The sequence below is a fragment of the Labrus mixtus genome, chromosome 11 (assembly GCF_963584025.1).
Source record: "Labrus mixtus chromosome 11, fLabMix1.1, whole genome shotgun sequence".
NCBI lineage: Eukaryota > Metazoa > Chordata > Actinopteri > Labriformes > Labridae > Labrus > Labrus mixtus.
The window spans coordinates 22,707,299-22,720,577 of record NC_083622.1 but is presented as its reverse complement, the minus strand read 5'-3'; the positions used below and the strand labels follow the sequence as shown (position 1 = coordinate 22,720,577).

Genomic DNA, 13,279 nt, shown 5'->3' with positions numbered 1-13,279 from the left:
GGCAGCACTACTCAAACTGTAGACTGAAATACATCAGACATCTTCCTTTACTTGTTTGGATTTTTTAGTGCAAAATGATTGCAGAATTGCTGACATTATCTGGTCTCTCTGGTAAGATATAAATGATCCAAAAACATTTCTTCTCTATGCTTAAAAAAGGAATTGCGTCTGTTTGTAACAAAACCATAGTGGTTGGCAAGTTAGAATAGAATAGGAAGTTTATTTATAGAGCAAATTTCATTACAGGTAAGCTCAATGTGCTTTACATTGATGATAAAAAACATAGGGATACAAGAGACATATAGCAATATAAACAAACATGAATGTGATTTTAAGTTGCTGTGAAGTGTTGGAGGAAGAGTTTATGTTGGATAAAACAGTTGGCTAAAAAACTCAAGTTTTGGGAATCAGAGCATAGACTGGCCTAATTGCAGGTACTATTTTAGGAAGTATCCGAAGCATTTCAGGTATTAGTATCGCTTATTGGAACAATCTGAGTGCGTCACATGTAGAGGTGGGAAAATGTTTTGTTTGATGTAAAAAAAAAGATTCTTCTCTTCTGAGATTTTGAATCAATTCATAACTTCCAAAAAAAGTTATTTTTATTTTTTTTGGTTAATCAGTCAGTCAGTGACCCCAAGAATCGAAATTGAATGGAATCGTGAGACACCCAAAGATTCCCCGCCCTACTCGTATTTACTGTAATGTATGTAGTAACATGTTTGAGAAATGTGCTCTTCTGTCTCTCAGTTGCGTTCAGGAGGTTCTCAGATCCTTGAAGGTTGTATTGCAGAGATCCCAAACATCTCCAGCCTAGACATCTCTGACAATGGTGAGATAGGAGCTGCCATGCTTCTATTACCTTCTATTTATTGCATGTTTTTAAACATTAATCCTCAAGCTTAATTAATAAACTCAAGCTTTATATCTCTTATCTCTGTAAATCTACCTTAATCAGCTTTAGGATTTCTAATCCTTTCTCTTTACCTCCAGGCCTGGACTCAGATTTGGCCACGTTGCTGGTGTGGCTGGCCAAGAACAGATCCATCCGACATCTCTCCCTGGGGAAGAACTTCAACAACATCAAGTCCAAGTAAGAACACAGAGGAGAGGCTGCACAGCTGATGTGTACAGATGTGGGTGAGAGAGAAACCCCATTGGTTAAGCCATGGGTTTGGCTTGATTGTGGCTTAGTGTGACTAAACTTATCCAACAAAGCACTGATTTGTCCAGAAAATGCAATGTGGCAGTAAATACTCTCTCACCACGTACTTAGTGGAATATAATGAAGTGGTTACTATAAACAGAGATTTACAGAAAATGTATATATAATAAAGAATTGTGCAGAAAAAAAGACATGATTAGTTCATTTTTTTGTGATAGTCATGTCTATAATAATTAAAAAAAAGCCTAATATTTCTGATTTCCTTAATTCTTCCTTTCTCTCTTTTGCCTGACTTAGAAACCTCGCCCCAGTGTTGGACAGCCTGGTCCATATGATTCAGGAAGAAGAGTCGGTGAGTTTTTAATTCCCCTTCTCGGTCTGGCATTTGCTAGAATGAACAAATCATTTCCACCAGCTGCTCTACAACTGATCTCTGACCTCTGGTGTGAATATAACTCCCTCCAGTGATCAATAAAGTATCCGATTCAACTGAAACCATGTGGTGTTTGAGAGACCTACTGAAACAGTCATGCAATTTTACTCACATAAACTGCTTGGTCAGGTGTCTGAAGTTGTGTTTTTTGAATTTCCCTCGGGATAAATAAAGTATCTATCTATCTAAAGTACCGTAATTGGTTATTACCGACCGTAAGACTCTCTGCTGATGATGATCAGCTGGATTTACAATTAAAAAATATCCTAGACTTAATATCATACCCTCTAAATTCCCTCTGTCCTCTTTAAGGGCAATTTATTTAGTTAATTTTAGTATTTTGCCTTTTACATCGGGGTTAAAAAATATGTATAAAATATCATTATTATTAAATCTAAAACATGTTCTATAATTTCTAACAATCTAACCATCCTTTCTCTCCCTCAATGCATCTCAATCATTTGATCTCTCTCTCCATCATGGGAGCTGTAACAAATCTTGCCCTGATGCCTGTCCTCTTATTCCTCCCCTAGTGGCTGGTGTGCTAGATTAATGGTCCTAGGGAGCTGCTGTGTGCTGCTGGATTGGTCTCTGGGTGCTTGTAGTGTGTGTGTGTGTGTGCGTAAGATGGCCTATATGAACTTGTTATCTGGACGAGCAGGTTGGGTACAAAGGGAGAAAGAAAGGAGAAAAGGGATGGATGGGACTGGAAATTGTGATGGGAAAATGTTAAAGGCGGGAGGGCTGATCAGCAGGGGGCTAGATGGTCAGGAATATGAATCATGCACAGGACAGCTCATCTCATAGAACAGCTTGTAGAGAAAATAAACTGTGTTGCAGATACTTGTTTGGACCAGGGAAGTAAAGTGTGTACTTGTATGTTGAAAGTGTTGCCAGAGTGTGTGTGTGTGTGTGTCTGAACCTGTCTCTCGGGTACCTCACAACCAGAGCATATGTGCAGACTCAGATAAGAGATGTCTGTAGAGATAACAACCGTCAAATTGTTTTCAGCCTAACATGGTTACCTCTTTTTCCTGTGCGTAGCCAGCAAAGAAAGCTAGCACTCAAACACTCCCACAGTGTAAATACAGTTACATCCATCAAGGCAGAACATTTGCGTTGTTGTGTTTCTGTGTCCTGGCCTCAGTCCAGGCTGGTAAACCTAGGATACCTTATGGCTGCTGGAGTATGGGGAAAGGAGCCACAGTTTGGACTTTAACCCAGGCCACCTGCTTGGAGAACTATGGCCTCCGTACAAGGGGCAGGACCTAACCGCAAGGCCATATGGGCCCCCCAAAATGTGATTAATAAAGCAGATGTTGATCATCTCTCTAATAAAAGGCAAAATTCTGTGGTCGCTTAATCTTGCAGAGAATAGAATGAGAAAAGGGATTTTACTCACACGTGTCTGCTGTAAAATAAAAAAACAACGAAGCTTTGGACACCAGACAGAGTTCACAAGCATGAAGTTAAAGACTTAAAAGCTTAACAGAAGAAAAAAAGACATTACCAAGAACAGCTTTACATCCTCAATCTCTCCTGTGTTGCAATAATAATAAGTATTTGTGTGTATGAGAAAATGTAATGAGTGAAAGCATCCTCTCCCCCTCTGCCAAGCAAATGAAGACTTTAGTGAAGAGATAGGATGTTATATTGCTGAGCATACACTGCAGGAGAAATGAGTTTCATCAGAATATTAGACACTGTTCATCATTTTATGGAAATACAGTTCATGGATTAATCTGTCTCTGTTATGAGGTCATTCTTATTTGCATGTCTTGGGGCACAATTTCTCATTTACTTGGTTTTATTAATCATGATGTTTATGCATACCCAGAGCAATGATGTCATTATTGAAGTGATTAATAACGGCCGAGAATCTGAGCTGGTAAAAGTCATTTGCTACAGTGAGGGAGAAGATACAGATATTCAATCAGATATTATAGACTATCCTTTTTTTACAGTTCTCAACCTGATGGTATTTTTTTTTGCACTGGGTTTATATGCTACCATTACATTTTTAAGCAACAGATTTTCATTTTAAATCAAAGATTTGCCCTAAAAACTAGTGTGGGAACACAATGATAGGGATCTTGTTACTGATTTATATCACAAATTAGCTACCGTGTCCTTGGTCCATAAACTTGTAAATTTGCATGTTTAATGTCTGCTCCGAGCCGTGCAGGAGCACAAGCAGGCAGTAAATAATTCTCTCTGCATCTTCAGACCAGACATAAAAAAGTAATTTCCTGCCTTTATAACCATGTTGATGCTATTCTAGCACACACTCATGAACAGATGTACATCAATGCATAAAGAAAGCTCAGTTTAACCTCACCCCTAAAAGACAATAGCTTTGTTAGAGTGGCAAAATACTTTTTAATCCCCTAAATCACAAATCAATCTTTGCTGTATTGACCCTTCTTTGAATGGCATCGCACAAAAAGGCATGAAGGCTGACTTTAATATCAAGATTTCTTTGTCATTTGACACTTTAGGAAAGATGGTCCTGCTACTTTCCCTGTTCTGTTTTTTACCATTAGCATACTTTTAAATCTGTGTGCACTGTTAGTGTGACATCCGTCATGTTATCCAATGTGGAGGAGAGCGACTCCCACTCAGTATCATATTTAGATTTGTTCTGTGGAAATTCTGCAAAGGAAATCTTTATTTCCAGTGAGCACATGTTCCAAACACAAGTGTGGGCTCAATTTTTCACACTGGATTTACTGCTTTTTTTAGATAGCTGCTAACCCTTCTAGGGACAAGTGTTGCAAATTAGGACCTGCTATAAACACTGTGATACTTGCATTGGATTTCTGTTTTCAGTTTGTCTATGTATATTATCAATGTCCCTATCAAATAAACCATAAATAAATATTGTTTATTATTATTTTTACTCCACTGCATTTATCAAGCCCCTTTAGTTCGTAGTATTTGCTTTGCAGATAAGGAATTAAAAACCTGCAATAGGCACAAAACAGTGGCTGTTTTTCGAAACCACATACTGAAAATGACTATCGAATGCAGTATATACTGCATACTGCATCTTGCGTACTGTGTTCAACAGTAGAATGTAGTATGACTACCAGTCTGTGGTTATTATTTTGCAGTATGGCCAGGCTAATCTGGATTCTTTTCTTGGAATGTGGAAGAAAACAACAGCCAAGCTGATGGCAAACTTGACTACAGTGTGACAGCCAGTGATTCATTTTGAAAAACCAAAAAATGGATACAAAAACTAAATTAAATTTGATTCTCACTCACAGCAGTCGTATTCAAAGTTCTTCAGCACTGTAAAATAAAGCAATGTTCCAGCATCCAAATTCAGGAGTTTTGAAAACTGAAAATCTGAATTTGTTGGTTAGCTGACATTCAAAGAGATACTTATAGCAGTAAACAGTATTGTCAATTACTCTTGAGCAGCGTATTCTGGCTGACTCTCCAGCTGTGTAAATGACATGCGTCATAGGGCAGCACAGCTGTGTTGAACAGACGGGCTCTGCAGGACATTTGTAAACCCTCATATCAGTCTCATATCACAAATAAATCCACTTGATCCAGTGCTGAATTTTTCATTTTGCCCTGTGGAGTCAGGAACGATGATACCTCTGACATTTTGGTCTTTTGAAAGTCCTCTTGATCCTCAGATGAATGTTTAATTTAGCTTTGCCCTTTTGAGTCACACACACCTGGAGGAACATGTAGTTATATCACTTCTGTTGCTTCTGTGAAAGGGGACGTTTTTTTTTTTAAATACTTTAAACAAAATATTTTAGATAATATTCTTATGACATTAGTTCAAACTGTTGGCAGTAACTAAATATTTACAGAATTGAAAGAAAAAAAAAAGAAATATTAAAAAGGAAACGCTTAATCTTCAGAATTATTTGTAGTGTTTTCATACAGCAGTAGCTGTGATCCTGAGGAAGTACCAAACATCACAGTGAGTGAAGGGAAAAAATAACTTATCATAAAGACATAAATATAAGATAAGATGACACCAAGCATCTACTGGCAGTGAATTCAAAGTCACTCTGCCAGGAAACAAGTTGGTGCTGCCTAAGAGAATATTATTGCTCTTAACAACAAAAAGCACTATAGCTGTTGTTAAATTTGGCAGTGATATACACAACAATAGCAAAGACATTGATGAAGTGCTTGATATTGATACCAAAGCTAAATAAATACAGAGAATTTGAAATGGGCTCATTTCTTTCTGCCTCTGTTAATTAGCAAGCAGGGGGCAGATAAAACAAAGTCTGTCCTTGTTTCCTTTACCACTGCAACAACCAAACCAGATGTAACAGTCTGTCATTATTAGACATCATTTTACCTCTTGTTCTCATCATATAAAACCCCCCTAAAAACATTCTCCTGTTCCCCCCACTTCTCCCTCCACAGCCCCTCACCTCACTGTCCCTCGCAGACTCCAGATTAAAGAGTGACCTGACCATCGTTTTGAATGCTCTGGGCAGCAACGCCTCACTCACCAGGCTCGACATCAGCGGGAATGCCATGGGGGACATGGGAGCCAAGATGCTGGCCAAGGCGCTTCAGATCAACTCCAAACTCAGGTCAGCATATGTTCAGAGGTCAACGGCTGACCAAGCCCGAAAAAGAATCCTTAAAGTATATTCTTACTATAATTTATTATCCCTATATTTACTTGAAAAGTAAGGTAGGTCAGAGGTGATTGTAGGCAATCTCTTAGCTTGTGCCACTTGTGTTTTTCTCCGTGCAGGACTGTGATCTGGGATAAAAACAACACAAGCCCTCAGGGTCTTCAGGATGTAGCAGCTGCTCTGGAGAAGTAAGTAGCTCAGTCAGCACCTTCAGTCAAACAGTATGTGTTTCAATGCTGGTGGTACTGTAAGTAATAAAGTATACATACACTGCTAAAGGGATGCATGTGTGGTTAAGTGTGTTGCAGACCCAGATGTTATTTGGATTAGTGCAGAACAGGAGGACCACCTCGAGGTGTGTTTATACAGGAAGAGAAGGAAAGAGGATGAGAGGAAGGAAAACAGGTTGTAACTAACACAGGGAATAAAACTACAAAGAAACAATGGCGGAAGAAAAAGATGCTGAAGAAGAGAAAGGATGAGAGCACAACAGGCAGAAAGTGAGAGTTGAGACTGAATGAATGATGCTTTTTTTTCACTGTTTGTAGATTTGAATGTTCAGTATTCTGCGGGAGTATGAAGCTGCATGTGCATTACACTTAGTTTACTTCTGGGATTTATCTGCAAGTGCCCCTCTTTCCATTTCCATCGTCTCGCTCTCTCTTTATCATATCCTTCGAGCAGCCCATCTTTCCAATTCCCCTCTGAGTCTCGGTAATGGTTTATCGAAAGACGTTTTCTTTTCTTGCTACTCTGTACAGCAGTGCAGCTGTGTATGTTTGTGTGTGCTTCTGATGGCATTATTATTCCCTTCAGTCAATTTCCTCCTGTCTCTCGTGTTCTTCTTTATCAGGAAGTGTTTGGTAATACTCGATGACAATGTTGCATTCTTCAGATATTTTCTCAGACTTTTAATATTCTGAGCAATGCCTGCAAGCGGAAAAAAAAAGTGAATTGATAAAGTGAACAAAGTGTCCCATAGTCAGCAAACTCAAACATTACAGCGAAGATTATTTCCAAACATTAAACATATAGTGTACATGTCTAGGACATATAGGACATATGTGATCACATGTAACATTTAAGTGTTAGACTCCTACCACTCTCAACCATCTTCTCTCAACTGGAAGGTTGGGGGTTCAATCCCAGCTGCCGTTCTGACATCAGACCACGGTTGCACAGATCAGGCCACACAGAGAAATCCTGTTCATTGGTGCTGATAGAGGGAATAGCTTGTCTGAATTCGAAAGATGTCTTAGGCTGTTTTCACATCAAATCTGAGCCCTCGAGAGACGAGGGAGGAGAGCTGCCGAGTTCATACAGAAGTCAACTCTTTATTAGTCATGGCATCATGTTGGCTGCTGGTTCTTCATGTGTGTTTCTGTTTCATCGTGCTGCCAGGCACGTCTGAGTACAGCTGAATCTTTTAACTTCTAGTTTCAAAACCATCAACATCCAATTCAGCCTCCTTCTTTTTCTTTCCGTCAGTTCAATCTCTCTGCCTTCCATTCTACTTTTTCAGAATTTTTAAATTTTTTCTCCTTATTCAGCTCCTTCTTTTCTTGATCATATAATGAATATTAATACGCTGTGATGATAGAAACCTCTGTAATGATGCCAGTTCATTGTATTAGAGTAATGTGAGATGCATCAGTTTCCTTTTTGTTTATTGAAATGTCTTCTATCTGTACATCTGTAAACATGTCTCTGCCTCTTTACCTGCCACAGAAATGTAAACACTATAATAATGTCCCGGGCATGTGTGTCAATTAGGAACTTTACCATCCGTTTCATGCCCATCCCCATCATCGATGCCTCCCAGGCTCTGAAGGCTGGCCCAGAGAAGACAGAGGACGCCTTGCTAAGGGTACATGAAATATTGTTTTTTGGTTCATACAGCCTGCAGCAGTTTAATTGTAGCTTCACAGGATTTTGACAGTGCATGTTACATTCCATAATTTAACAGAAAATCAAAAAGATGAACTTTCTGTTTTAAAAAAGCTGTTTTCAAACGTGAATTCCTGAACATTTCTTGGTAAAATTCAGGACAGCCTTCCCCTGAAATCTTTCTGAATGACTTTGTCACATACTATATGTCAGCGTGAAGACTTCTCGGACACGAGTGAATCTCATGGAGTAAAAAGACGCTGCAGAAATTTGAAATTGCCAATAAAGTCACAGAGTCTGACACTATAATAAAAGCTTTTTTCCTTAGTATCATTGCTAGGTGTAACTGAACGTATTCACTCTATTAACGTCAATGTAGAAAATAACATACGGGTAAACAGGAAAAAGGATAACGCTGTGTTATTGCCTGTACGACAATTGCACCAGTGTCACATGATATAAATGTCATCATCATCATCATCATCACCCCTGCCCGGCCATTCACACATGGGCTCATGCAGAAGTATTACCAGAGAGGAGGACAAATTCTCAGTAAAGTCAGAGTGAAAACCTCGGCCATTCGCCTCCAACGATGCAGCACACCCCAAAAACATTTGAGATGTTTTCAGCAAATTTGTGCATGTGTGAAAAAAAAACCCAATAATAATCATGTTCATTAATGATGTTAACATGAAGTGTTTCTTTCCCTGCAGATTGAGAATTATTTGTACAGGAACCATGAAACCAGAAAATACCTACAGGAGCAGGCGTATCGGCTGCAGCAGGGCATTGTAACAACAACCACACAACAAGTGTGTAAACTAGCTAATACACACACACACACACACACACACACCATGTGTAAAACTCTACCTGAACTAATTAAACATTTTAAATATATTTTCAGCTTTATATTTCAAACACAAACTCTCATGTATTATCTTTGTTTTCCAGATGATTGAAAGGATTTGTGTGAAGGTGCAGGACCACCTGAACTCTCTGAGGAACTCTGAGACAGATGCCATCTTGGAGGACGTCAGATCAGCAGAGAACCTCATCAAAGATGCCAGAAACTCTAAAACTGTGAGGAAATTCACATCCTAAATGGGCCTAAGAGGGGCATGTAAATGAGAAGGTTTAGTCTACAAAGTCATTTAGAGAACAGATCTCTAGTAGTTTACTTACATCCTGTACTTGAGCCAATATCTTCCTCTATGTGTCCTCCAGCTGCTCCCTAACCTCTACCACCTGGGATCAGCAGCCAGAGAGGAGGTGAACAGCTCGTCAGTAGGACCCATCCAGGAGAAACTGGAGTCGATGGCGGGGGAGGTGACGACCGTCATGGACCAACAACTGCAGGTACGATAACGTTTATCCCAGAGATGAGAGAAAGATAGTTTAACTGTTGATTTTGCACCCAAATATTTCTACCTAGAGATAATGGGTTACATTTGTTTTATTGTTGGTCAAAGGGCTTTGAATCTAATACAACTTAGGGGATATACCTTACCATTTACAAACCATGTCAACATGTCAGTCATTGTGATGCACATCGTCACACAAAAATGTCACCTATATCCATCCCTTATCTTAACTGTTTCCAGGCTCTGTTGGAGTCCATGGTTGATGCTGCAGAGTCTTTGTGTCCTCACGTGATGATGAGGAGTAATCTACGTCCAGAGCTAATGAAGGCCAGCTCAGCCAAGATGGTTGTGCCCAAAAGCTTTGTGACCAAAACCCTTCTGGAGCAGTCTGGAGTAGATATTATCAACAAGATCAGGTGTGTTGGCGTTTGGTACAATGTTTTGTTGTTGTTGTTGTTGTTTTATTGAACCAGGAAAGCCTCTTTGAGATTAATTATCTCATTTACAAGAGTGTCCTGGCAGCAGATCAACCAATCCTGAGTCACAAAGCAGATATTCATTAGTCTAAGCATCTACAACCTAAACATCTTCCTCCAACACCTTCAACACTTTTAAAGAGACTGGCTCCCACAGCCTAAGTCCTCCTGCAGCAGATTCCAAGCTGAGTACCTGAAACTCTTTTCTCCCCTAGGAAGTCTCTAGCTTCCAGCATTTTTCACATGAATAAAGTCACACCAGTAAGACAGAAGCCGGTTAAGTTTCTTTATTTATATCCTTATAAATAAGGATATGCAAATGATTGTCTACAAGTAGACAAAGCAAGTCAGCCAACACGAGCATACAGAGTAAAATGATGAGTTAGGGCCTTAAGAGTAGTATTGAACCTTTGTGTGTGGAAAACAAACAATAATTATTTCTGAAATAAACGCCCAGCAGCAAATTTAACTTCTATACAAGATTCTGAAAATGAAGCTTCATGTTTTTTTTTTAATTCAAGTATTGATCTCTTTGGTTATTTTGGGTCTGTTCTGTACTCATCTTCTACCTGTCAGTTTAGCTTTGCTGCCTGACCATCTCTATCTCTGTGTGTCTCCTTTATTGGCATGACAGATCAGCAATCCATGTTGCCAAAGCAGTACAGAAAAATTATGATTTACAAATGATTACTCAAATTTTTACAATATAGAAATATAACTAATATAGTTCAAGACATTAACAATAACAATGACTATTGCTGAGAATCATTAAGTGTATTTTGTCTTAATTTGTGACAACCATGAACATATTTTGCAGCTTGTACTGCACGCAGACTTTTCTCCGCACATATATTGGGCCGCTTCTGAGGATCGGGGAGATGGCTTAACTCAGGAAATATAGAATTAATCTGATCAAAGAAAGCCTCTCCTAAATCTTTATATACGTTACATTGCATTAGGAAGTGAGATTCTGTCTTCACTTGTCCTTGATGGCAGAGTGAACACAGTGTTCACTCAGTCTGTACATCATCAACGGCTTCCTTTCACACCCCTCACTGTGCTCAGGTACTCAGCTTGTTCTCTCTGTTTAGGGTCAAATAGAATTTATAATTTCTCTCTCTCTCTCTCTCTCTCTCTCTCAGTGAGGTGAAACTGAGTTTGGCCTCCTTCCTATCCGATCGCATTGTTGATGAGATTTTGGAAGCACTGTCCTCTTCCCAACTTACCCTGGTAAGAAAAGTTAACTAAACTCCAAACTGGCTCATTGATTCATTCATCATGCCTGTTAATTTCCAATGCTGGAACATGGTTTTAGCTGCATCAACTGATATTTAGCCTTTTAAGGTTATAGTTCTGCTACTTTATGTCTGAATATGTTTATGTGATTGTCCCCCATTTCATCCTGTATTCATTTCTCTGTTTGCCTTCTTTCCCCCATTCTCCTTCTTTCTTTTCATCTTGTCTTTACACTCTTTTTTTTTTTTAAACATTCCCTTCTTGTTCTTGCACCCACATCTTCTCACAACAACTCTGCTCCTGGTCACTCCTCCTCTCTTCAGGCTGACCACCTGGTGCGGCGAGGTCGCCCTTTGGTGCAGCAGGAATCAGTAGATCTGGACGTTCCAGAGGAGAAGATTCCTAAACGGGCATCAACAGAGATACTGGAGGCTGAGAGGCTGGAAGATCTGGAGACATGCATGGTAGGTTTGGGTGGTTAACCTGTGGACTTGAGCCCAATAGGTTCAAACATTCAACACAATTCTTTAGCCTAGTTTGAGTTTAAAGATTAATCATGTTTAATAATTCACAATATAATTATTTTATTGTTTTCACTCATTAAGTAAGTAGCATTACACAAACGCGAGCAATTTCACTGAGCGTAATATGCTATACAAGAGAATAAAAATATGAAATAGCTTCTAGTTAACATTTATACATTAAGGAGGGGCTTTATTTTGCAGGACTTAAGAGAACGATAAACCAAAAAAATATATGGATTTTGAGATGAGGTGTGATTGGTTTTTAATTCATGTTTAATGAAGATTTGTAGCTGTTCATTAACTGAAGGCTACATGTTCCTGTCTGTGGTCTGTTTCATCTCCCTTCCCTCTTTAAGGTCTATTGACCTTTTGTTCTCCTGTTTTACAACAATAAAGAGCACTCAGAGGTCATGGATGTCCCAGCTTTCTCTATCATTTTGTCTTCTCTTTGCCTTACTGTGTTTTGTCTCTCTTCCTCTTCAATCTTCTCCTCCTCTTTCCTTCCTTCTCCTTCAACCTTTGCTCCATGGAGACTTTGTGCTGCACCAGTGTGAGTACTTCTCGTCTGTCCCTCTGCCTCTCTTCTCAATCATCTCTCTTTCTCTGCTGCAGCCTTTCTTTGTCACAAACATGCTCCCATATTGCTTATTTGATCGCTATAATTTAAGATACGTATTGTCTGAAAATGCATTAAAGGGTGATTAAAGGGTGTTGCATTTATGTGTCACTTCCTTACTCTTAGTTGACACCTTTGAATGCCAACAATGAGAGAGGATATTTTGCTCAAGATTGCACCGCTTCTCCACTCAAAGCTTTACATGCTTTCACCTCAATAAAATGTTCTTAATGATATGATATGCATTTGCTTGGTATGCCATCAACACGTTGTTAATGTGGATCACAATACAATACAGTGTTTACCTGTTTACAAAGAAAGGGGTATTAGATTTAGCATTGTGTAAATTGAATGAGTTATAATTAGACTGTTTTGATCGATGGACTTTGAACAGAAAAGTTAGATTGTTGCTGATGACATGTTTTATTCTTAACAATCTAGATTGATTATTTATTCAAACAGGATGTTGTTTTTAAATAAAAAAACATTTTTAATGAAATGGAATGTTCAACCAGTCATTAATTATCCAAATGACAATTATTTAGACGGTCAGTCAATAATTACCACAAATCTCATCTGATCATCTGCTTCTTTTTCAGATGACTCCTAAATCCAAGAGGAAGAGTATCCACAGCAGAATGCTGCGGCCTGTCTCACGTGCCTTTGGTAAGCAGTTTTTATCATATATTTTACTTTTAAAGGTAGAGTCAGTTTGTTTGTTGCAGCTTCTAAACAAAACATTCAAAATGGGCCCATCCTCCTTGGCTCATCGCCCCCAGAAGCACACACCCCCTGAATGACGTAGTATGTAAGTTTACTGCTTGTACCTACACTGCAAGCTATCCCATGCAAGCACATGCTAACTGCTGGTGTTTTACACCTCCCTGCCAACAGATAGCTAACCGGAGGTTCACCCTCGTTTTACAAGGAGCTTGATCTGCTTGGCATTTCGC

General features: G+C 39.1%; 1 protein-coding gene across 2 annotated transcripts in view; it reads left to right on the top strand.

The window, feature by feature from the left end:
- Window positions 1-13,279, top strand: part of LOC132984233 (F-actin-uncapping protein LRRC16A-like) — a 66,297-nt gene that overhangs the window by 47,011 nt on the left and 6,007 nt on the right. For both annotated transcript variants that reach the window (XM_061050977.1, XM_061050976.1), the window contains exons 18-30: window positions 751-832; window positions 994-1,093; window positions 1,463-1,517; window positions 6,003-6,175; window positions 6,343-6,411; window positions 7,997-8,090; window positions 8,824-8,922; window positions 9,065-9,193; window positions 9,338-9,469; window positions 9,715-9,890; window positions 11,093-11,180; window positions 11,510-11,650; window positions 12,926-12,992. In XM_061050977.1, coding sequence (XP_060906960.1) covers window positions 751-832; window positions 994-1,093; window positions 1,463-1,517; window positions 6,003-6,175; window positions 6,343-6,411; window positions 7,997-8,090; window positions 8,824-8,922; window positions 9,065-9,193; window positions 9,338-9,469; window positions 9,715-9,890; window positions 11,093-11,180; window positions 11,510-11,650; window positions 12,926-12,992 — 1,405 coding nt within the window. The remainder of the gene's footprint in view (window positions 1-750; window positions 833-993; window positions 1,094-1,462; window positions 1,518-6,002; window positions 6,176-6,342; window positions 6,412-7,996; window positions 8,091-8,823; window positions 8,923-9,064; window positions 9,194-9,337; window positions 9,470-9,714; window positions 9,891-11,092; window positions 11,181-11,509; window positions 11,651-12,925; window positions 12,993-13,279) is intronic.